The sequence below is a fragment of the Eucyclogobius newberryi genome, unplaced genomic scaffold (assembly GCF_026437365.1).
Source record: "Eucyclogobius newberryi isolate DKJ021-1_F unplaced genomic scaffold, fEucNew1.0.hap1 SCAF_9, whole genome shotgun sequence".
Taxonomy (NCBI): domain Eukaryota; kingdom Metazoa; phylum Chordata; class Actinopteri; order Gobiiformes; family Gobiidae; genus Eucyclogobius; species Eucyclogobius newberryi.
The window spans coordinates 10,011,509-10,037,956 of NW_027316532.1; the positions used below are offsets into that span (position 1 = coordinate 10,011,509).

Here is a 26,448-nt window from a genome sequence, read left to right on the forward strand (position 1 = left end):
CCCAAAGTAGAAAGCTCCATGTGCCAAGCTTATGTGAAGATGTTTGTCTTATTTTGTTATAATTTTGGTTCCATAAACCAGGGTCAAGAGACTGGAAGCAGATGAAAAGAGCCGAAATGACAAAAAGGGCAGAAAGGATGGGTTAGAGAAAGTTTCTGAAAGATAAACTGAATATTAGCTAAAACATTCTTACTGAGCACTGGACTTGAAAAAAAAAACTGCAAAGTAACTAAAAGTAAGTTTATATATTTTTGATTCCAACCTATTCAAATGTTTAAAAAAAAAAATGTCATTGGATTGTTTGAACGGTGAAGAAACATAACAAGAAATGATAAATGCTCAATCAAACTGTTCCAGATAAAGAAAAACAATGGTAAATGGTATATATTCTGGACCATGTAATACATTTCCAAAAAAGTGTAATGTACTGTACCCCAGGTTCTGTCTAAACTTATCAACAGATTAGTGTAATCATATGGGAACACCTGAAGGGTTTTACCTTGCAATGGAAGAGTGATGGCCTCAGAAGATTACTGGATAGACAGTCTCAGTGGAAGAGGATGTAGGAGTAATGAGAAGAAAGGAGATAGTAAAGGATGAGACTGGAAGGATAAAAAAGGAGGAAGGGAGATTGGAAAGGACAGAGAAGGAGAGGAAAAAGAGAATAGATGGTGGAAAATAGGATAGAATGGAAAGGAGCTGGAGATAGAACAAGGCTCCATCCAAACTGAAAAAGGTTCCTACAGCGCCAAAACCCCTATAAAGTGCCAGATTGATGTTATCATGAGTTTAATGCCGCTTTGTGTACATTTGTTTACTTTTACAGAAACACAACTTAAAGGCGCAATGGACGATTTTTTCGGAGATTTGAGAACGCAAGCGGAAGTGCGCATGCGCACTCCCTCATGAGGAATGATACAACACAAACGTGCGTTTGTTTATTAGCGCAACGGATCGCATCGCATCTCTCGTCTCCCGTAGATTTCCGTCTTTTATGAGTCAACACGAACAGGTTTACTCCAGTAATTTATTCAACAGCAGCAGCAATTTCACTCCTGTACAATCATGAAAACATTGACTGTAAACTTTAAACTGTTGAAATACTTCTCATAAAATTGAGCACAGCAGTGATTGATGCATGTGCTCTTTGTTGTCCGTTTTCCGGGTGTTTTTACTGAACAGCTGTTGTTCTTGTGGCTTCAGAGCCACAAAAAGCAGCTTTTCATGCTCCACACACCTTCTTGGTTCTTTATGTTGACCTCATGACGTAGCTCTCAAAGGGGAGAGGGATGGTACGATGCCCAGTGTGATCTGAAGCTCCTCAGGGCAGGTGTAAGGAGTTCATTTCAGCCATGTCCCGAACACTAAACCACAGCTAAACTGTCAACACACATCAATACGGCCCAATGTCCGGAGTGGACACGACATCTGATCACATCCACATCAGGCTGCATGACACAGAGCACAGTCAGACAGACCTAGAAGATCTAACTAAGGCTGACAGATGGAGAAACAAAGTCTAATACTCTGAGGTTTTATTGCAAAAGCAGAAATAATGTAGGATGTTTATCATCCAAGATGTGAAATTGAAAGGCCAAAATGAAAAATATGAAAAGTATTCAATGACATAAGGAACTTTGCTTTTAGCACTAAAGCTGTAACTGTTCCCTAAAAGTTAGCCCAACAGAATTCAACCTGAGCACGACTTTGTCTGGCAGCTTATCAAAAGGTCCAAGCCCATTCACAACCTGAAATTGTAGTGTGCAATCAATCAAACTTTATTTATAAAGTGCTTTTCATACATTCAATGTAACACAAAGTGCTTTAAAGTGCATTAAAAACATTCCCACATCCCACACAACCGCCCCACAACACCCTGGCCTGACTACCAAACAACCCACACAGTCACGTGCAGATCATGCACACAAACACACATATGCATACACGCAATCCTTAGACAAGTAAATAAGTCCATCAATGTCCATGGAACGCCACACGCAGGCGAGCGAACGGCGCTGCAAACAACACATTTACATGCCATAACAATCGGGTTTGGGCCTACGTTAGTTAGCACCACTGAAAATACTATGGTCGAAATATAAGCCAATAATTTACTTTCGGAGGTGAATGCACTTAAGTACCTTAAGATTTCTGTCAACAATTCACTTTGACCTTTTGAACATAAATGGCTATACTTTTTACTCTCTACATTATCAAAACAGGCTTATTACTTTTCATATATATATATATATATATATATATATATATATATATATATATAATAAACTTTTTGTTTGTTTGTTTTGAATAGTGATATGTCACAGGTCCCATATGATGCCATTAGGAATGTCACAATATAACATTTTATATTCACAATTATTGAATAACTTCCCTAGTTGCCATAACATAATTATACTGTACCTATTCTACATCAGCCATGTATTGAATACCATAGTGAGAGGAACTCCAGGATTCATTTGAGAGCCAGTCACCAGACTTATCTAGGACCTCTTTTCTTAAGAATTGTTTTTGCCCACAACCTCAAAGAGCTCCTGGTTTTATCAGACTATTTTTCTAGAGCCATTGAGCACTCGTGGCCTATTTGCTTCTATTCATTTTGAGCGCATTGGTTCCATTCAAATCCAGCTCTGCCGCTTTACGTCTAAACTGTGATTTGCAGAGAGACTGTGTGAAAGAATCTGTTCTCCCTAAAGTTCTCCTGTTGCCAGAAGGCTCAGAGTGACTTTTGAATGCCTCTGCTTCTTCTACATCTACACACATTCACCAACACACACCTCTGTAAGACAAGTACACGTTTAGAGAAAGTGGAAATCTTTTCGGCAGCGGTGAATATTTTATTAATTAGGCTGCACATTACGGTTTAGCGGCGTGCGAGAGGCAGACAGGAGGAGCTTTTTAATTTCAGCTTAAATCTTATCACACACGTTAAGTGGGATCAGACCTGAGGGCAGCTCTAATGGAGGGAGCGCATTACAGTTCAGCTGGGACACCAATGTCACTATTTACTTTTGTTTGTGGATGAAAAACACAGGAAACTCACTCACTGCAGCGGGTTTGTAGAGGAACTCTTCAAATACAGAAGGTTTAGAAATAAGGGGCTGTAGCAGATAATGTGTTTTATTGTTTTATGCCTCAAGAGACATTTAAGATTGGCTTCATATCTGGTATGTTATTACAGCCACATCTATTCTATTCTATTGTATTGTAAAATAAGTAGGTATTTTTAGCTTTTTACTTTTACTTCACTACATTTGAAAGCAGAATGTACACCCCGTACATTCTACTCAACTACATTTTTGAACTGGACTGAAAAGTAAAGAACTTTTCTGTAGTGTTTGAGAGAAATGGCCACAGTGATATCCTGCCTAAAGAGCTTGAGTTCAAGAAATAAAAATGACTAGACACATTTTATTATTGGTTCAGTTCTCTCCTTTGACCAATACAATTCTTTATCAAGATAACTACTTTTTTCTGAAGCTTTAAAAAGTAAAATTGTATGTGAAATACCTTTACTTTTTTACTCTAAAAGTAAATTTATTATTTGATCGGCCTACTTTACTGGGGAATCTGTGTTTCAGTTTTATGCAGCTAAAATCTGGAACATTCTTCCTGAAGATGTGAGACAGGTTCTACTCTGACAATGTTCACATCTAATCTAAAAACAGTTTTGTTTAGCCGTGCATATGACTGAAAGGATTTTTGCATTCTTTTCTTTTATGTCTTAATTTATTTACACATTACCCTTTATTTTATTTTTTTATTTTTTATTTTTGACATTTTAAATACTAAAAGATGTATCTGGGACTATTTTGAGGTAGTACCCTACACCTCGTGTCTGGAATGCCTGCCAATGTGGTCGATAAATTTGGATTTATTTTTTATCTAGTTAATTTTATTGTATTTCTGGTTCTGTAATTTCTTTGTGATTTTAATGCATTTTTCCTGCTGTGTGAAGAACTTTGAATTGTTTTGTGTATGAAATGTGCTCTACAAATAAACTGAACTTGCCTTGCCTTTAACTTGAATATTTTTCACGCTTGTATCTGTGCTTTTATCACATTCTACATTTATAATTCTATAGATTTTGAACACTGGCATTCAAAGTAAGCGTTTCAAGATCATCAAAGCTGATACAAAACTAGAAAAACCAACTACTCACTGCAGCAGTATTCGTGTATTTGATTACTCGAAACCCCAGCAGCCGCGATCGCAGCAGTGGTGAGTGTGAACGAGAGGTCACGGTGGTCTATCCTGGTGTGTTTCTCCAGTGCAGAGCTACAGATGCTAGCCTCTTGATGAACGCACTATTTTGACATTTATCCGAGTCGGCTTGTTAACTCCCCCACAACAGATCTGATGCAGTCAGACAAGCCTGCGCTGCGCATTAGCCGAGCCGCTCCAGCCGCACTGAAGCAAACCTGAACGGCACGCTCATCGTCACGCCAGGCGGAGAATTAGAAGACAAAAAGACTTGATAAATATTAAAACAGTGGCGAGGTCTGAAATGCCTGGAGAGTCGAGAGAGGCTATGTCAAATAAGGAAGTGTCCCCAATTAGCTTGCTGGCTCCGGAGCGCTCAGACAAGCTGTAACAGGATGGAAGCTGAGCAAGTGCCTCGATTCTGTTTGAGTGAAGTGAAGGATTAAAAGTGATCAACACAAATGTAATGATAGTATTTTAATGCATGTCACAGTCTTTGTATTTAGAGTTTCAGTGCAGTTGATCTGCTGTGCATAGACAAAATAGCTTCTTCCAGAGCCAGTCTTAAAAAATAGTTAATTTTAAACAGTTTGGAGCGTCCACATCTGTTGCTCACTTATCAAATTCATTCCTAGTATCTAAATTATTAATTGTGATGACTTTATAAGCATTTTTCACAACTTGCAGAGAGCCAGAGTACACTCTAACTAGATGCAGCCAGCGCACAATGGACACATTTTCACTCTAAGAGTTATTTTTACAATATATACTGTACGTACTGGGGGTAAAAAAGATTTTACTTCAATTACTTTATTGATTGAAAAAAAAGTTAAATCGTCTTAATTGGATGTTTACAACAGAAACGTACATCCAACATTTCTCTCAGGGAGATTGAACTAATTTAAAGAGAAATCAGAGAAAAAAAATGTTAAAGGAAGTGATTTAAAGGGTTTGTGTGAATAAACTGAGGCTGCTCCAATGCGCTGATGATGTGGTCGGAGTTGATTTTGCAGTCGCAGGATAAACAGACTTAGTTAAGTGTGTCAAATTACAAATGGCATGTAAGATGAAGCGCAGAAAGAACAAATGGGGATTACATAACGCTCACATTTCATTAGCCGCTGTTGTCCCACAGAGGAAAGCACTAAAGCAAACTAAACTGTTTTGATGTGTGTGAAGAAGAGCCGCTCTGGTTTATGAATGAGTTGGATTTTGGGCCTCAGTCCAAATGTAGCGCCGAGTCCCTGTCTGCTGCAGAGGGGCGCGGAGGAGGCCTATTGATTCTGGAGCTGCACCGTAATTGCTTGAGCGCAGAAAGCAGTAAATCATGTGCCTTATTTCTCCGTTTATACAAGCGGAAGATCAGAAGCAGCAGAGACCTGGACTCTGTGTAGAATAATGTATAGACTGACAGCAGCAGCTGCCGAGGGGAAAAGGTCAACCCGAGTTAATCAGCTAGAATCAACATCAACTGAGAGCGCTGCATGTGCCGCACAAACAACACACACACACACAAAGTTACACTTACACACACACACACACACACAAAGTTACACTTACACACACACACAAAGTTACACACACACACACAAAGTTACACACACACACACACACACAAAGTTACACTTACACACACACACACACACACACAAAGTTACACTTACACACACACACACACACACACACACACAGAAATGTACACTCCGTAAAAGAAGATCAAATGAAAAGTGTAGATAGTTTGAAGGAATCCTCCCCCTCTGCTCTTAGCTGACGCACGGGGTCATTCAGAGCTGTTGTTCAGTCTGGGGTTTCACTCTTACATTATTACGATTGAGGCCTTAGATTGATCACTTTGTGCACAGGGGATTATGACATTATGACGCAAGGCAGTGTAGGCTACGGTCTGATCCGTGCACATTCGGCACCATCAGGCCTCAAGGCGGGCTCCGGGCAGAAACTTATGAGGAATTGGCGCAGATGTAAGGTGGGGTGGGATTAGGAAGACGGAAGTGCGTACAGAGGTGCTGCGCAGGTTTTTATAAATTGTCTTGCAGCCGTGAATTTTTTCCTTTCCAGTATTAAGCACAATTAAAAAGTACAATTTAACGCCCTCTTTTATAAATGAGGCCCCTGGTCCGGTCATTGACAGTAGTTGGTCCTGTACAGATCACAACACTGTTTATTGCCTTGTAAAATGTGCTATTTCAATGTGCACAGTTCACTACTATGGACTCAAATGCATCATTTTCAAAGACGTGTGAAATTGGTCCTGGAATATCCTTCAATGGAATGATTGACAACTTACTACGTTATTGTATTTGCAGGGTTGAAATTAGATCAAATCTGTTTTTAATTACAATGGACTGGAAACTAGCTGATTGCATGGATTTCAGCTAATGTTATCAATTTAAATAAATAAATAAATTAACAAATAAAAATCAATGGAGAAGGGGGAAAAAGCATCTCGATGTTGTATAACTCCATGTAAAAGTGAGCACTATTCACAAGGAAATACTTGCTGGGAAAACTGTAGTTGGGGTTACCCTATTATACATAAATACTGACCAGATCAAATAAAGCAATACTATTTTCAACAACATTCCACATGAGTTTAAAAATATGTATTTGGGATTCATAACTTCTGCCATGGACACGATGGATACCCTAGGAGGGTACTTTCACCTGCAAGAGGATGACGCAGACTGAACTCATAAGGACTGGGCCGAAATAACAATAGACTTTTATCTAAAAAATAATAATAATTTACAATAAACTTGAAAATTTAAAAAAGGAGCAGACATATGCAAGATTTTTGTGAATACTATATTTTAACCTGCTACTTTTTTGTGGTCTTTTCACACTAAGTGTCTTTGTTTTTTCACAAACAACATAGACACTCAGTATATACAGTAAACATGCTGCACGCAGCAGGGTCCAGGAGCTGGAGGAGGAGCGCCCGGATTGGCCCGGGGTGAGCAGCAGGTCAAGTCTGCTCACAGTCTGATATGTTAGAGCTCATGCTTTAAACATGTGCATGTGCGTACTTACATACAGGTACCGCAGAAATAAGTGCACTCTGACCCGACAGGTAAACTACATAGTTCACTTACACCGGTTAGCCAAACAGGTGCTATCAATAATTCACACTCTGTGGACAAAAGCTTTCAAACTCTTCACTTTAGCCTATAGTGGACGCAAACTTGTGCACTTAATCTATATTTTATTTAGGAACAATTCCCTCGCATTTCCTAAAAAGTATTTATCTTGACGCGATGTCACTTTGCATGTATGTTTTCTGGATACAGTATAAAAGAGTTTGAAAGAAAAGCTACATTCACATGGAGAGCAATAGAGGCCATGGTCAGGTACTGCTCCTGGAACCAGAGATACAGGACAATCATCTCATACAAAAAGAGGTTTCTAGTCTTCAAAATGAACAATAGTGAATAGTAAAGCATCAATAGGAGCGTTGATGAGCGACTCTTGTGTCAAAGCCACAAACCTTCAGAGTGTAAATATGCCTTGACCTTCACAGAATCTTTTGTTTGCCAGAGCGATGGGTCAGCTGCTCAAAAACAGACAGACACTTGTTGTTTTCAAAGAGTTCATAAATGATGACCCAAACATATGTAATTATATGGATGCAACTTTATAACTCCAGCCGTTGCTGGAAAGTTTAGAACAGGCAAACTTAGAAACTGCAGTAATGTAATATTGTGTACACAGTTTTCCTGTGTAATGCCACTCCAGACATACTATATTTACAGACTACACAGATATTTAAATGTGATACTGCGCAAACCTTTCTAGGTTTATTCATTTTTTCACAGATTTGACTTATAACATAACTCGGCAGACGTTTGTGGGACAAATATCCCTATGGGAACAATGTAGCATAAACATACCATAATTGCTGAGGCCCTGGTTTGTCTGAGGCCAGTACTTACATATATTACATATATTATACTATAATTCTGGTGCAGGATGTAAATCTGTTAAACGAAAATGTACTGTAATGCCAACTGCTTTAATGTGGCGCCTTTTTAGATGCAAGAAATCCAAGCGAACTGTAAAGAATCTATACACAGTGTATTACTCACAAGTATATACTTCTAAAATACAGTATGTGAAGCCCATAATAACAGACGTTTGCATCCTTCCTAGACCTCAACAGTGGCTGAGCTAAAATCACTGGGTCTTCATTCATGTGTTGAATGAATGATGTGAGAACTACAGCTGTGTTGGTGAGTGGTGCAGTAATGTTCACTTTGGTACAATTATGTCCCTCACCAAAAAGAACCGGCCTGTTTCTAAACCAAACCAAACCAAAGCGCTGTCTTTGTTTATCCGACCACGATGCACACTTCCCCTGCAAAGTGCCCTCATCTCCCGACTGGGTTTGTTTAGTTTTCTTTGGACGTCCTACGACCCACAATGAGCCTACTTCATCTCAACATGAAATCTGACATTATAGGTCAGGTCATGTAAATCCAACAGCATATGAGCCAACATTAAACGACTTGGGTCCATTCAATAATTTAGCATCCTCCTGAATGAATAAATAAAAGCAAAAACAGGCGACATGCAGAGCCCAGCAGCCAACGTACACAAACATATGGATCATTTCTATCAAAACTATGCTTGCCAAACAATTTATGAAGACAATCTATTTTTACAGAAAATGTATAACCAATACATGGATCATAGGCATTACAGAACGTTTGTAGAGAAGTAAAAAACGACTAAACCAGAGCTTATCAAACTTTTTCTGGCGCAAAAATATCCAGGCCCCCCCACAGCCTCGAGAAATTATAATGTATGATAAATAAAACAATACAATTTAAAACTATATACCGGTAATCACATATTAGTGATGATTAGAATAGTATCGATCTCTCGATCTCTCGATATATAGATATATATATAGATAGATAGATAGATCTCAGCTTTTGCGATACAAAAATGCGTGTTCAATTATAACCATAGCGCCTAAAAGTACTGATCACTCGTCAATCGATCGTTAATAACGGCGTGACACATGTAGGACGCTGTGTTGACATGACGAGTCCCGCTGCTGTCTCAGATCAGAGTCAGAAAGTGGGACCCTAACGGTAAAGTTAGCGTCAGATTCAGACTTCCGAGGTCAATAGCTCCTAAACGCAAAAGTCTTTGCAGATCATTCACATGCCAAAATACTCATATTTACACTGCCAAGTGACAAAACCTGTTTTTTAACAATCAGATGCGTATTTTGGGCGCAGCGAATTACACGGCTCCGAATGTGCAGACGGAGCCGAGACGATGTTTAGCCATTTTTGAAGCAATATGGCCGACATTTGGTTGGGCGGACGGCGTTGCCGTAATAATATTTTTTACTTCTCTTGTCACTATCTACCTCTGCGCCAAATTTCATGATTCTACGATCAGATTTTTTTTGGGTCATTTCCCATCTCTCAATGCATTTTTGGTACATTTGGGGGCGCTGACGCGCCAATTTTTTTTATTTTAGAAAAGGGAAATAGCCAGAATGTAGAGAGGCACGATTTTTAGAGGTGTGCAAATTTTTGTGACTTTTCGTCAATGTTCACTGGGTGAAAAATAGGGGGGTTGGTCCCGAGAAGAAAGAAAGAAGAATAATATTCCGATGCGAAAACAATGTTTCCCATTTTTCAAATATCATAAACTATACATTTTCGAAAAGCGCTCGCGCTTTCCTACCTCATGGTGTGGGTCCCTGGTCACTGACGGGTACTTTCGTTAATTTTGAGTGGGCTCCGCCCACTTTGTGTTTTTGGCCCTCTATACAGTAATAATGTTCAATTTTTGCATTACATGCTTATATGCACGGAACATGCAAGAGATGGGGAACGTATTCATGAGCTACTTGGCGCAAATGAGTGCTTTATATGGGGAATGTAAAGTGCTCGTTTAGTGCGCACTTTTGCACGGGCTTCACCCGTTTACAACGGTAATGTTCCATTTTCCTACTACTAATTAGTATGCACGGGGCGTGCATGAGTGAAGGAGTGCGTTAGTGAGTGTTTGGAAGTGGGCGAGCGCTTCGCGCTCGATTTCGTGCGCACTACGTGCGCACTTTCGCAGCCGTGCTTCGCACGGCCTTACGAGATTAATAGGCCTCTCGCCAGCTTGTGGCGCTCGGGCCTAATTAAAATGTAAATGAGACTCCTGCAAATAGTCATCTGATTGATGATGATATGGAAGAAAGTTGTATATAAGGCCATCTGACTTTGTGTTGATTAATTTGTTCAATAACTAATTTTATTTGAAAGTTTTCTGTTTTATTTGAAAAAAAAATGTTTAAAAAGTGTTTAAAAGTTAATTTGTTAAGAGTTTTTTTAAAAATAGAATGTTTACAAATACATTTTAAATAAATAATCGTGTTATATCAATGGAAAATATTGATTGTTAGTCACTTTCATGTTTTGCTATGCAATTATCAAATTGCTGTACAAATTTGAAAAAATTAACGGATTGTTTAGCAGCACCGCTATACAAGTGAAAATCCTTAATCTGAACCCTTTAATACATGATTAGAAATAGGCTAAATAACACTCAGTGTCTTTCTTTGTGCTTTGAAGATATGAAGAAATGGCACAGCAGAGTCTTACAGCTCTATAGATATATGAGCCTCTCCGAACAGACAGGGCAGGTCAGTCACCTGTCTGCAGAGGGACAGGGCAGGTCAGACACCTGTCTGCAGAGGGACAGGGCAGGTCAGACACCTGTCTGCAGAGGGACAGGGCAGGTCAGACACCTGTCTGCAGAGGGACAGGGCAGGTCAGTCACCTGTCTGCAGTGGGAGAGGTGACATTTTGGCACTTCAATGAATGAGGCGCTTCAAGGAGAAGACGCACTCACGTTACTTCTGGTCCCTGTGGATCACTTTTACCACCGTGGGTCCACGACTGTCACACACAGGCTGCTGCGTTTATGTCTTACATTTAAACACGAAAAGTCCATGAGATCAAAGCGGAAAGGAAGCAACTGCACGTGCATTCTCTTCTCTCTCTCTATTCTTCAGATATGCTTTATATTGCCAAATATGCGGTCAGAAGCGGAGCAAGTTTAAAAGTTAGACTCAAAAAGAGAAGGAGGGGACGAGCACGAAGGGAACCAGGGCTTAAGTGTGCGCTGAGCGACAGAGGAAGGACAGAGGAGGGACAGATGAAGGACAGAGGAGGGACAGATGAAGGAGAGAGGAGGGATAGATGAAGGAGAGAGGAGGGACAGATGAAGGAGAGAGGAGGGACAGAGGAAGGATAGAGGAGGGACAGATGAAGGACAGAGGAGGGACAGATGAAGGACAGAGGAGGGACAGAAGAAGGACAGAAGAAGGACAGAGGGTTAGGGTTAGGGTTTAGGGTTAGGGTTAGGTTAGGACAGAGGAAGTACAAAGGAAGGACTCCTCCACTCCTCCACTCCTCCTCTACTCCTCTACTCCTCTACTCCTCTACTCCTCTACTCCTCTACTCCTCTACTCCTCTACTCCTCTACTCCTCTACTCCTCTACTCCTCTACTCCTCTACTCCTCTACTCCTCCACTCCTCCACTCCTCCACTCCTCCACTCCTCCACTCCTCCACTCCTCCACTCCTCCACTCCTCCACTCCTCCACTCCTCCACTCCTCCACTCCTCCACTCCTCCACTCCTCTACTCCTCCACTCCTCTACTCCTCTACTCCTCTACTCCTCTACTCCTCTACTCCTCCACTCCTCCACTCCTCCACTCCTCCACTCCTCCACTCCTCCACTCCTCCACTCCTCCACTCCTCCACTCCTCCACTCCTCCACTCCTCCACTCCTCTACTCCTCTACTCCTCTACTCCTCTACTCCTCTACTCCTCTACTCCTCTACTCCTCTACTCCTCTACTCCTCTACTCCTCTACTCCTCTACTCCTCTACTCCTCTACTCCTCTACTCCTCCACTCCTCCACTCCTCCACTCCTCCACTCCTCCACTCCTCCACTCCTCCACTCCTCCACTCCTCCACTCCTCCACTCCTCTACTCCTCTACTCCTCTACTCCTCTACTCCTCTACTCCTCTACTCCTCTACTCCTCTACTCCTCTACTCCTCCACTCCTCCACTCCTCCACTCCTCCACTCCTCCACTCCTCTACTCCTCTACTCCTCTACTCCTCCACTCCTCCACTCCTCCACTCCTCCACTCCTCCACTCCTCCACTCCTCTACTCCTCTCTCATATTTAGAGATGAACGTGTTTGCACCGGGTGTTTTTCTGTTTACGTCTGTCAGACGTAGTGTGCGCACATTTCTCCAAACGTCTGGCGCCCCCTCTGGCACGGCTCTGCACCCCCCCAAACGGGCGCGGACCACACTTTGAAAAGCTCTGGACTAAACCCAGAACTTTTTAAACTTTGTTGAGAACATTATATTTCCTCTTCACTAAAATGTTTCTAATTCAATAATTTAAATCATTCAAATTGCAATTTAGATTTGATTATGATGCATTGAATAGCCCTAACTGGTGGCAACGCTGTCACTGATCAATAAGTGCCGTTTCTGGGCTATTGCTTAATCTCTCACTCGACATGTGATCTTTTCTCTCAAAATACAATTGGAGGATTTTTTTTTATTATCTGCGTGTCCTACATTTATTGTGTGTCAAACTATTTAGTGAACTGCCCAAGGCTTTGACTTTTAAAAGTTGCTCTTAATATAATTTAATATTAACTAATTATTATAGGTCAGGTCTAACTTATACAATACTGAAATCTCTGCTTAGGAGCAAAAGGTTTCATATTTATGACAATGACCTTTAACCTTCTGTTATTGTTCTTTGCTCTTCACTTCATCCTGGCTGCTCTTTGGTCGGTGATTGTCGACTTCGGAGCGTTTTAAATCTCAGTGAGGAAATCTCCAGCTCACTTGCTTTTCAGAGGGAGTTTTAATGTTTTGGCTATTTCCAACCTGAAGCAGACAGATCCTCCAGCAAGGTACTCCTGACCAATACTGTGTTCAAGATTTGGAGTAACCCTGCTTTTGTCTGAATGTTCGAGCATCAAAGGGGATCAGTCAAATACCTACACTTAATATAGCGGGTGGGCACACAACAACAACCTTTTTATTTTTATACTGTGCTCTACATGATTACTATGATGATTATTATAAAACATATACGAGTATGTGTATTCTACTGTTGAGTTATGCTTGTAACCACGGCAACCAGTCCTATGTGTGGAATCTTATGGCCCGCCCTGTATTTGCTCGACTATGTGGATGTTTTTATGTGTTTTGTATTCAACAGGGCAACTCATGAAATAGTGTGATTCTCTCTTTCAGTACACCCAGTATAAATCATATAAATAAGCACGTTCCCTTTTACTTGAGTAAATCCTTTACTTATATAGTATACAGTACAGCGCCATGTGATTGACCCGTGTGCTGGAGTACCTGTGCAGGGCGGGGCTTGTAGGGCGAGCTGCTCTCCAGATCGGCCAGGATACTGGTGAGAGAGTCAATTTCAGCATCCAGACTGGAGCGCCTTTCCTCCAGCGTCTTCTCTGGGGTCCTCATCTGTACACACATCACACAGGAAGCTCAATACTGACTCAAGAGGCTGAATACTTCACAGGCTGCGATCACATGACGTTAGACTCTTCTTAAAACATAATTCTTCATTTCCAAACGTTTATTATAAATGCCGGTGTTTCCATTCATTCAAGAGCCACACCTCACTCAATCATGTTAGTCATGTTACTAAGCTACTCCTGTTTAAAATATAATATACCGTACTTAGATTCACATAAGTTAACAACAGACATGTCTGACACATTATGTCAATACTTTGTATTCTGTATTTTCACACTTTCTTCTTCACCTTGATCCCGGATGATCCTTTTCAATCAACAGCACGGCCTTTTCTTTGTAGAACGCACAGAGAAATAACTTGAACAATGCTCAGTGACTATTGTTAGCTTTTCTTTATGTATTATTCACCGACATCACATACAGAAATATTTCAAACGAAAAGGTCGTCTATCGTGTTTTAAACAGAAGCTTTGTAAACAGATGGTTTCAGTTCTCTGATTCATTCCTTACATTGTACATTCACTTACTCTCTACTTTAATTGTTAAAATGGTGAGACTTGACAAAAGTAAAGTTGTAAGTTGGTTTTGACTGAAAATATTGAAAAAGCTCTCAATAAATGAATTGATAGATGTAAAAAACTTTTCAGATACAACACTGAAACACTGAAAAATACAATCATTGTAATTGTATTGCTTATTTTTTACACCCAATGCAATTTGCAGATTCCTCAAAGTGCAAATGTCTGAAAAAATCATATCTGACCATTTGAAAATTTAGTTCAGGAATTTAATCATATCAAATACAGTCAAAGGACATTTTAAAACATATGATGGTTTTAATCCTCAGCTTCTCACCAACACAATGTGCTCAATTTGAGAATTTGAAATAGAAATAAATTTTCACCTAAAAATCTGGAACTAAAAAAAAAAGATGAAAGAAAGAATCCAACTGAAATGATTTGACCGTTAGTGACACTGGGTTTTCGACTAAAATTCCCGGGATTTTCTCCGCGGAACAACAGATATATTTTTAGTCATGTGAACTATGCTGCAACTGCGAGAAGACTTCTTGCAATTGCCTGCGGGGGCTTTGCGAGTTGGCTGGATCAGTGACTCGCTTCTTATTCTAATGTTATGTGTTTGGATTACCTGTCACAACCCATTACAGGCAGCGCAGAGCCGACTGGAGCGCGCTGCTTAAAAAACATCTAAGGCAATCACGAGATGGGGGTAAACAAAGCCGGAAAACACTAATGGCTCGTCTCAAATCAACAAAGGAAAAACAGCTAGACTTGTTTAACGGTTATAACGAGGAGGATGAAAGCCAACAACCGAACACGCCGTGATCTCAACGACGGGGTGAATATTGCACATGTACAGTTTCCTAATGCGGACAGTAATGAGACAAGATATGCTTTTGTTTTGGGAGAACTTTTGAGCATTAAGTGAGTTGTCATAATTCAGACATGTGTTTCCCTCTGCGAGAGCAAAAGCAATGCACGGATTAATCATTCATTTACTCATTGTTCAACTCACGCACAGCTGGAGCTAAAGGTTCAGGAAACATTGAAATATTGCGGGACAGAGCGACGTGACAGGAGGAGGGATCTGAACTCTCCCAATTAATAACAAAAACATAATTATGAAAGGGCAGATATGGGTCAACTGGGAACTCTCACTGAACTATTGATCATTGCAATTGACAGTGTATCATTCGTTTTATTTTGGAGGGCAAAATGATCCTGGGTTTGATTCCTGGACCAGTGCAGAGTTTGCATCTTCTCCCTGTGTCTGGGTAAGTTTCCTCGAGTTCCAGGGTCATGACTTCCTTGCAAAAGAGCGTCGGAGGAACCTTTCTGGGTAAATAAAGTAAAAAAAACAAAAACAAATACAGCATCCATAGATAAGCAGCATAATATAGCAGCGTAATTACAGTAATATTAAAGATACGATAATAACAGGCGCTTACGATGATCATTGAATTAGGGTTTGGACAAACACAATTGTGCCCCGCCCTAACACCTGCACAAACAAGTCAAACCACGGCCCGCTGACATCATCATCATCATCATGGAGCAGAGAAAATATGCCCAGCGGCCCATTATATCTCTAATATAATGAGGCAGATGTGAGTCGTGCCGGTGATGCGCACAGCCTCATCAGGTTTCAGATGAAACCGTGTAGTGGGCAACGGGAGACGAGAGACATCAAAACTGTCGCTTTCCACCGCCCCATCCTAGTTTATTTGATTTGGCTGGTGCCACCTTATAATCACGTCAACAGCTTTACACGTTTGAACTTGCAGGCCACCGAGTCCAAAGCTCTTAAAGTCCTGACATGATTCAAGAGCGTTGTCCATTAGACCTTCAACTGCTGCTCCGCACACTCACACACGGGATGTTTGTCATATTTGTAACGTGAGCGCTTGTTTCTGTTGCTCCTCTGCCCAAATGTGACCGGGGAAAGACGCCAAGTTTAAGTCAGTCACTGGTTTGACCTTAACCACAGGGTTGAGGAATAACAGCCTCAGCAGAATACAGTCATTCACATTTCACACCGCGTTAAATTAAATGGTCACTTTGCCAAAACTCATCAACAAAAAAGGAAAGCCTCGTTTCCAAGAGCTATAGCATTAAAATTGAACACGGTACTTACTACACAATAGTAAGTTACATAAATACAGGGTGATTATCACTCGATTAGTGAAAGTGTCTTCAAAACTGGAGTCATAACACCAATTCAATAATCAGGCAGCGAAACTGAAACACGCTAATACTCATATATTTCATGTAGTATCAAAAATCCTAGAGAAAGCCGTCATAGAAGTGTTAGCAGGGGGCGCAAGTGGTGCAGGGGGTGCAGGAGGCGCAGGGGGTGCAGGGGGCGCAGGGGGCGCAGGGGGTGCAGGGGGCGCAGGGGGTGCAGGGGGTGCAGGGGGCGCAGGGGGTGCAGGGGGTGCAGGGGGTGCAGGGGGTGCAGGGGGCCCAAGTGGTGCAGGGGGTGCAGGAGGCGCAGGGGGTGCAGGGGGCGCAGGGGGTGCAGGGGGTGCAGGGGGCGCAGGGGGTGCAGGGGGTGCAGGGGGCGCAGGGGGTGCAGGGGGTGCAGGGGGCGCAAGTGGTGCAGGGGCCGCAGGGGGTGCAGGGGGCGCAGGGGGCGCAGGGGCTGCAAGTGGTGCAAGTGGTGCAGGGGGTGCAGGGGGCGCAGGGGGTGCAGGGGGTGCAGGGGGCGCAAGTGGTGCAGGGGCCGCAGGGGGTGCAGGGGGCGCAGGGGGAGCTGTGATTCTGGACTTCCCAAAGGCCTTTGACACAGTAAAATATCGTGTCCTTCTGTCCAAACGATCTCATTACAATCTCTCCATTCACGTTTTGCAGTGGCTCAGATCGGATGCAGTGTGTGAGAACCTCTCTGGGGCCCTGCACAACGGGGCCTCACAGGGGTCAATTTTGGGATGTGTACTTTAGGTTTAGGAAATATTCAACTGCCCAGGGACGGCAGGAGCTAAATCTGGTGCAGAACAGCTTTTCTTTTGAAGATCTTGTACATGGTAAAATAAAGACTCAAATAAAATACAACGTGATCGAGTCATTGAATTCATTATTTTGAATTTGGTGCTCCGTACACAATGGTAGAAGTATTTAAAATAATAATAAACTGACCTACATAGCTTAATGACATTTTGGCCAGTAAGTTTCTGGGCTGTATCTTTGCTGGACTGGACAGTACTTATCCTGAACCATGTACTTGCCACAGTAATAACAATAAGTTACTTCCATGACATAACCAGCCCTGCTCTTCAAAGTGTCTAAAGAGGAAGTGTTCATTTAGAGCCTGGAAACGAGTGAATCTAATGAGGCGACTGAAGGAAGCTGCTTTTCTCTGAACAGAACAGAACGGAGCTGCTGCAGCGGTCAAGTGGTCAAGAGCTGTGGGTCAGTCACATGAGAGAGAGAAGAGGCAACAGAGAGAGGACAAGAGGAGAGGGGGAGAGGGAGAGGGGGAGAGGGGGAGAGAGGGAGAGGGAGAGAAAGAAAGGGAGAGAGGGAGAGGAGAGGGAGAGAGGGAGAGGAGAGGGAGAGAGGGAAAGAAAGAGGGAGAGGAGAGAAAGAGGGAGAGAAAGAAAGGGAGAGGGAGAGGAGAGGAAGAGAGGGAGAGAAAGAGAGGGAGAGGAGAGAAAGAGAGGGAGAGGAGAGAAAGAGAGGGAGAGAAAGGGAGAGGGAGAGGAGAGGAAGAGAGGGAGAGAAAGAGAGGGAGAGGAGAGAAAGAGAGGGAGAGAGGGAGAGAAAGAGAAAGAGAGGGAGCGAAGGAGAGAGGGAGAGAAAGAGAAAGAGAGGGAGCGAAGGAGAGAGGGAGAGAAGGAGAGAGGAGAGAAGAGAGAAGAGAGAGACACAAAGACACAGAAAGCGAGGAGAGTGAGATGGAGAGAGAATGAGAGAAAGACAGCGAGTGAGAAAAGAAAGAATGAGACAGAGGAACGTCCAGTAGGGGTCACCAGTAGGGGTCACCAGTAGGGGTCACCAGTATGGGTCACCAGTATGGGTCACCAGTATGGGTCACCAGTAGGGGTCACCAGTAGGGGTCACCAGTAGGGGTCACCAGTAGGGGTCACACTCTGGGCCTTCTCAGTCCTTCAGGTCAAACTGAGGCAGATGAATACAGTTTACAATAAGTCAAATGTATTTCAAATAGAGGCGAGAGATGCATCAGAAACTGTTCATATTGTAACTCAGCGTTAACTACAGGTTTGTACTAAGGCTGTGGTGACAGGAAATCCATGTTTGAATCCTTTTATACAATTTTTTGGAGAATAATGTTGATTATTGCTACTGATCAAAAAGGACTGATGTAAAAGTAACTATATTTAAGTTTCAAGTTTATCACAATAATACTACTATTTGTTTAACTTTTTTTTTTTAATCAGGCTATGATTCCATATATATCACACACAATTATGCAAATGTGTGGGACGCAGAAAAGTCACTGTGCAACGTGACAAACCAAAAGCCAATGGAAATAAAACCTAATCAATTATTTTGTATATTAAGAAAGGACATTTTTGTACAATACAGTGAATGTTTCCATGTCTCACCTGGAAGGGGTCATAGGAGTTGTCGAGGGGCGGAGCAGGGAAGGAGCCCGCTGAAGGTGGCAGAGTGGTTAGCTCTTCTGGAGGCGGTGGAGGGGGCGGGTAGTCTGGAATCAGAAGCATGCGCACACGTCAAGCAAAGAACTTCTGGTTTTTGATTCAGAGCAACACCAAAATAAATGTTTTAGCGGGAAATTCATGCTTTAGTTCTGTCATATTTACATGTTAAAAATCACAGTCAAAGCACAAAGCTCAATCATGTGCATCATCTGTCACAGCACAACACAATCAATCTTAAAAGTACATATACTGAAATACTTTTCTACATGCTGTACTATTTAAATAAAAAATGAATATAACGACTATAACATCCGACATGATTGACTGTTATTTAAATGTAATGAAGTAAGACCATCATCGGTTTCAGCTTTAAGAACGTACTGTGGTCGAGTTAGTTCAGCTGGTTTTTAAAAGACACACAGATTGTACTATACAATATTAAACAATGAGAATCAAGCTACTGTATGCTACTATACTATTTGAGTAAATTGTCGTTTCATTGTAGGACGCGTAATTCACACCATGTCATCTGAACAGAGTCTGATCTAATTTCACTTTTCTCTGTTGATTAAGCGTCCTTGTTCCTCACGAGACCATTAACTACAGGTTCAATAGCAATACTTTTCATACACTGGTGTATTTGAATACTTTTCATATACTGGTGTATTTTAATGCTTTTCATATACTGGTGTATTTTCATAAACCTTTCATTTGGATCAATGGCAATGTCAGAGTATGACTTTAGTTAAAGAAAGAACAACAAGTTGTCATGTTTTTCTAATTATGACTTTGTTTGGTGGGAAAGTCCCTGTGGTAAATGTTTGTCAGAGTTTTACATCAGTCAAGCTGCAGTTTGTGAAGAAAAACAGAAATATAAAAGTTAACGATTGCAGGAAAAGCTGAAAAGTAAAACGGAATCCCTCTGTCTTCAATAAGCGACATACAGAACATTTTCACAACTGACACAATCTTCTGACAGTTTAAACATTCATTTAACAAAATAAAAGTGTTAACAGGAATTATTATTTGACAAATCATAACTATTTTCAGATGTTTTTCTTCTCTATTTATTATTTTGTATGATTTATGAGAATATTATTATATATACTATATTATATATTATATTACATTATGGTTGCTAGGTAACAGTTGTGGCATTACATTCACAAAAGTCACATCTGCTGCTCATGTCCAAACCAAGAAGTAATGTTATGAATGGACAATATATTTAAAATGTAATAGTCATGTTCACTACGATAAAATGAAATGTATTCATGCCTTTAAATGTTTAAATGTTTACACCTCCGGTTCATTCCCGTACAAAAATGTGATTGACAGCCCAGATGAACAACCAGGGTGACTACATTTCAGAAGAATATCCGTACAACAAAATAAGTTGTGTTTTAAGTGAGGATTCCTCTTAAATTTGACAAAAGTATGAAGCGTTGTATAAAAAGACAATGAGCTTTTGTCAATAGTGAACACATAACTGCTGAAATGAGTTTAGCCAAGAATCTGTAATCTGGAACGCTCTTGTGTTTGTCAGATTGGGAACATAAATGTGAGAAATGGGTTAAGAAGCCCGGGCTCCAAGTGCCAGGAGCGGAAACAGAAACATGCCTGGGTAATCCAAGGATTGCCTCTAACCCCGTGTTTCCGTCCAGATAAGGAGTTTTGTGCCAAATTAAATTCTGATTTGGCTCTTCTTCTTCTTTTTTTTTTTTTTTTGGTGCAAGACCTTTCACCAAGTACATCCAAGTACCACATTATTTCTATTCTTTATTTTACTGTTGTTGTTTTTTATTGTGTTTTAAACACTGTAAAGCACTTTGAATTGCAGTTTGTATGAATTGTGCTTTATAAATAAATTTGATTTGATAAGAAAATAATTACAAAATCAGAATCAAGATTATTTTTATTCATCCACAAGGAGAAAGTGGTTAATACTGCCATTTATTTATATTTTGTTTATTATTTATGTGTTACATTTGTACATTTAGAAAAAAAGGTTTAGAGGAAATATTTTGCTTTAGAGATGTGCATCAATGGGAATAATATTTCATCAAGAGGTGTTGTGACAAGCCTAATAATTACACTTGCTTTATAAGATGTTTGTTGGGTCAAGTATACTTAAATGTACATCTATGTTTTGTTTATTTGTCGTGGAACCTTTCCAAAATCTTTAGTTACTTCTGATTCCTACCTGGTTTACTCCTTGTTACAACCTATTCTTGTCCCGTTTAGTCCAGTTTAGTCCGGTTTAGTCCGGTTTAGTCCGGTTTAGTCCGGTTTAGTCCTCAGGAGTTAAATTGTGTGAAAGGTTACAACTCACTCTGCTTCTAACTGGGAGTAAGAGTCAGAGCCTGGTCCAGAGCCTGGTCCAGAGCCTGGTCCAGAGCCTGGTCCAGCTCTCCCACACCGACCCACAGCCAACCGCCTCCGTCTAAGTCTCATGTAACTTGTGTCTTACAGAGAATTAAAACATTAACTTTCATGTTCATCTCTCGAACATCAGAGCTGTTTTGGATTAATCATTTCAGGAAACACAGAGTTGTAAATGTTTCAGAGCCACATGTTTTATTAAAAGAGGTCTTGGAGCCGTGTGCAGAGCAGCAGGGAGCGACTCAGAGCATCTTCAGCTCTTTCAGACCGCTTCATCCACGGACTCATGGCTCTGGGACATTCATTTCATCTCTATAGATTATAGTTATACATTTGACACAATATTCAGAACTTGGATTTCTCGAACCAGGCTCGAACCGTAACTTGAAGTTAACATTTATAAAGGCCTTGTCCAAACATTCAGTTTTTTTGTCTGTTTGCAAGGCAAGATAAGATAAGATAAGCATTTATTGTCCACGCATAGGGAAATTCCGTTGTTGCAAGGCAGGTAGAACAGAGGAAAAGGACAAATAACTTATAGGAAGTTTTAAAATGTATTCTTTCAGTGTGGATTTTCACTGAGTCAAGTCTATCAAATAAATGTTGTACAGATGAGTTATGCAGCGCAGATGTTGTGCATGTGCACTGAGCACTGGCTCCACCTGCAGCACAAACAGACTCTGAAGAATAACATGTAAACGGCTCTGTGAGCTCACATTGTGTGGTTCCTTTCATTTGTGGCTCTTTGAACACTGTGTGCAATATGAACATATTGCACACAGGAGTAAAGCAGCAACAGCTGCTTCAGACCTGTCCTCAGAGCCACTTACACAACGTCACTCATCTCAGACCTGGACTTCCACTGCAGCTGGTGCAGACAAACAGCTTCAGCCACAGAAAACTATATCATCATACGGAGAATTCAACTTCCTCTTTTATGCAACATTTTGAGGACTCGCCATTCAAAAGATATGTTTTAAACTGTTGATTTTTTGGCAACAGTCCAAATGTTTCATCATTCTGAACCCCATGGATAAGACCCAGAGTGCCACTGGCCTGGCGATAAATGAGAGGGTTTGAGCTTAGGTCTAGTGTGAACGTGGCAGAGCTAACCGCTGTGTGCCGAGCATGAAGCCGGCTCCATTTGTGACAATGGGGCACTGCGAGCTCTGAGTGAGCACTAATGAGAGAAGCAGCAGGAACACCTACTTAACACCACAACTTCCCCTCTCTTTATTGAGCAATTACTTTTAAGTAGCAGCTTTGTGAACAAGGAATCCTAATCAGTGATTAAAGTGGCTTTACAACCCTTAAGAGGTGTAATTGGTTATGGGAACAAGAGTATGATCGACACATGGAGAAGGATCCAGCTGTGACTGGGGGACTAATATTAAACTTAGCTGTACAGTTACACAATAAACAGAGCCTCAGAATTTACATAACAGCATATGAAGGGCTAAAGGAGCAGCAGCTTTGCCAAGACTGTTAACATGACATCACAACAGGTTAAATAAGCATAAAATCACAACAGTGATACGAGCACGACAATGAGTCAAATACTACTTCAATCATGTGTCTAAGTTTCCATAGCTTTATAGTTACAATGTCATGGTACTCCTTTGTGCTAAATAAATAATAATACATTTATAACAGCAGCTTTGTGCATTAAAAATGTATTATATAATCATAGTTATTTTATAATCATGCAAACACGGCTAGACCTGCATAATAATTATTACTTACGACCATAAATTGAAATAAAATCACAAACAAAAACAAAACAGCTTTTTTCAAGAGTGAAGAAATGACCAGGACAGATCTTTTATCATTAAACTGAACTTTAAACAAAACATTTCACTAACATATCCTGCTAAACAATAAAACTGAACTGTGTTACTGTATTAGTTTTTCTCCAGTACTGTAAGCCGAAAGTGTAAGTGTATTTTGGTGGCAGATGAGTTTGTTCTGCCTGGATTAGTGCGCTCTGTGGGGGAGGAAGGAAAAGTTGCAACATATGTTTGCCGAATTACATATGTACAACAATATTACCAGTTATGTTTGTGCGTGCCATCTGGCATTTGCGGACTTATAGAACCAGCCGGTTACAACTGAATTTATACACAACGCCTGCAGCACCAAAGCAGGAGAAACACTGAAGACATAAAATATACAGAGGAGTTAAGAAACACATCGCAGTCGCCGTGACACTGGTGGAGCCGAGCTGGAAGTATGACTGAAAGCTGCAGAGAGCGAAAAAGAGTTTAAAAAGAGTCAAAATCAGGGCATAGACTGAGACAGAGGGTCACGAGGTGTCACATGATGCTCACAGCTCCAAAAGTAAAATCTGCTCAAATACACCAGAGCACAACAAGTCCAAACTCAACTGTATTTTTCTCACCAACAAAATTTGACTTCTCTGGCATGAAAGGTATATGTATATGTATATATAAAAAATATATTTAAAAAACTCTCTCACCCTCTGGTCTCTATTTATCCTCCTTCAAGCTCGGGTCCTTTACCAGAGGCCCCTGGGAGCTTGAGGGTTCTGCGCAGTATCTTTGCTGTTCCTAGCACTTTTTTTTAAAAAGATAATTACATACATATTGCTATTAATTTATTAGAAATAATTAAATTCTACCAGAACAAAATTCAGAAATGCTATTGAGCCTTGAAAAAGACGAAAAATATAAATGCAATTTCTCACTAGACGTGACAAAAATTCTATTTGAAGATATAAAGCATCATTTTTTAACCTGTTTTTGAGTTGTGGCAGTTTCAAAAAAGAAAGTGGTATGTAATGTCATAAGAAATGTCCTTGCATATGGTTTCATTTGCTCTCCAAAATGGTAATTATTGCATTTAAGTAAAGAATTTGTATTATTCTTTCAACTCAAGCCCATAAAAGTGTGGTTCTAGGAACAACACTACACATAACTGGAATACAAAATTAAAACTGTGTAGTAGTTTTGTATGTCCTTAGTGTCACTGCACATATTTTATTTCATACACAGACATTTTAAACGTGGCATGGCAGACCGATGTTGGGAGCACATTGTGTTGACATAATTATGGGCCAGTTTTATTCAGCAGCTCAACCCCGCATTTAATTAGCATGATATGTATAGACGAGTGATTTATGACTTCATTTGGTTTGGAGATGTGAAGCAGGGATTTGAGGTCTTTGGAGAGAGAGAGAGCTACTTCTTGTTTTAAGAGTAAAAGAAGAAGACTAAAATTGGCTTGTGCTACTCTAAGGAGAATTCCCAGCGGACGGGGAAGTGAGATCAGGAACAATAGACGGATTAGGCGCTCTGTACAAAAGCAGACACAAACGCAGCGAAGAGGTGAAGCTTTTTCTCATTTTGGAGGAGATAGAAATGTCTTCCAGAGATGTGAGAAGATGAGCAGAATGTGATCCATCAAAGCTTCATAAAGGAATCTTGATGCCACGTAAAAACAAATGTCAAACTGTGACAATGAAGCGAGGCGACCGTGAGCTCTGGTTTATGACATAAGGACAAGCTTAACTGCAGTGGTTAGAGATCTCACCTCACAGCAACACGGTCCTGTATTCAATTCCCAGTCTTAGGTCTGAATACTAGTCGACACACCAGTGCTTTTCCTTTTTTGACGATCCATCCAAAATAATAATTTAAAATATTGCAAAAAAAGTATGTTTCTTCATTGTTCTGTAAGGTGCATTAACACAGTAGACTCAGTTCAAGATATGGTGCAGATAACCCTGTTCCCTCCAATATTGTGGTCGATAAAGATGTAAAAAATAAGCTTAGCAAACGGCGTCGGGTTAGGGCCTCATTGTTTGGAAAAAACTCCCTAGAGCTTCCCCTGAAACACAATCGGCTCGTCTGGAGTGCAGGAGCCAACATCCAAATCTGCAGAAAGTGGAATACTGAGGACTGTGTGGACCATGCCACCTCGAATAAAACCCCAGAAAGGGGTTGCCAGGCAGACCGGGGATTGGCTGGGGAGAGACGGCAAAGTTCTGCTCTGAGACAGAAAGAGCGGAAGAAGTTTGTAGTCAAAGACGTGGTAAAGATGGAGGAGGACTCACTTTATCAACTCCATCAGCCGGGGCAAACAAACCAAAAGCCATCCAAGAATGACCTGTGGAAAATACCTCAGGCTGGACTGAGTTTCATGGTAAGAACTACCCCAATCCCATTGCTCAGGGTGGTTTGGTGGTGCAGATTAACGTAAACTGTGTGGGGCGGCTCAGGGAACTCTTCACTGCGTCCACTGAAACTAAACCTAGACTAGATCAGGACTACACCAGGATTTAAAAGGGCTCAGACAGGGCTCGAACCAGGCACAAACGAGGCACGAACCAGGCACAAACCAGGCACAAACCAGGCACAAACTAGGCACAAACTAGGCACAAACTAGGCACAAACCAGGCACAAACTAGGCACAAACCAGGCACAAACCCGGCACAAACTAGGCACAAACCAGGCACAAACCAGGCACAAACCAGGCACAAACTAGGCACAAACTAGGCACAAACTCGGCACAAACTAGGCACAAACTAGGCACAAACTAGGCACAAACTAGGCACAAACCCGGCACAAACTAGGCACAAACTAGGCACAAACCAGGCACAAACCCGGCACAAACTAGGCACAAACCAGGCACAAACCAGGCACAAACCAGGCACAAACTAGGCACAAACTAGGCACAAACTCGGCACAAACTAGGCACAAACTAGGCACAAACTAGGCACAAACTAGGCACAAACTAGGCACAAACCAGGCACAAACCAGGCACAAACCAGGCACAAACCAGGCACAAACCAGGCTCAAACCAGGCTCAAACCAGGCTCAAACCAGGCTCAAACCAGGACAGCTGTGAATGTACTTGATGTAACTCATACTCTCAAAGATCCTTGGATATTCTCAAGTGAAACAAATAAGCACATAAGGGATTTAAAAACATACTATTGCTAAAATACTGAAAACATTAGCTACGTAAAAATAGCTTGCAAATATGACAAGGCACATACAACGTTTTTATCAGAGGACCACATTTTTCCTTCTGTCCTTCAACATTCATTTACATCCTGAACTGGGAGAATGTTTCAGTGTTTAGTTTCCATTAGACCCACCACCTATTGCAGC

The 26,448-nt window shown here is 41.2% G+C and overlaps 1 protein-coding gene across 1 annotated transcript in view; it reads right to left on the reverse strand.

Annotated features, from left to right (window-relative positions):
- Nucleotides 1-26,448, reverse strand: part of lpp (LIM domain containing preferred translocation partner in lipoma) — a 366,579-nt gene that overhangs the window by 299,661 nt on the left and 40,470 nt on the right. Inside the window, exons 4-5 of the mRNA XM_072439524.1 lie at nucleotides 18,878-18,981; nucleotides 13,654-13,776 (exon numbers count right to left, since the gene is read on the reverse strand). Coding sequence (XP_072295625.1) covers nucleotides 13,654-13,776; nucleotides 18,878-18,981 — 227 coding nt within the window. The remainder of the gene's footprint in view (nucleotides 1-13,653; nucleotides 13,777-18,877; nucleotides 18,982-26,448) is intronic.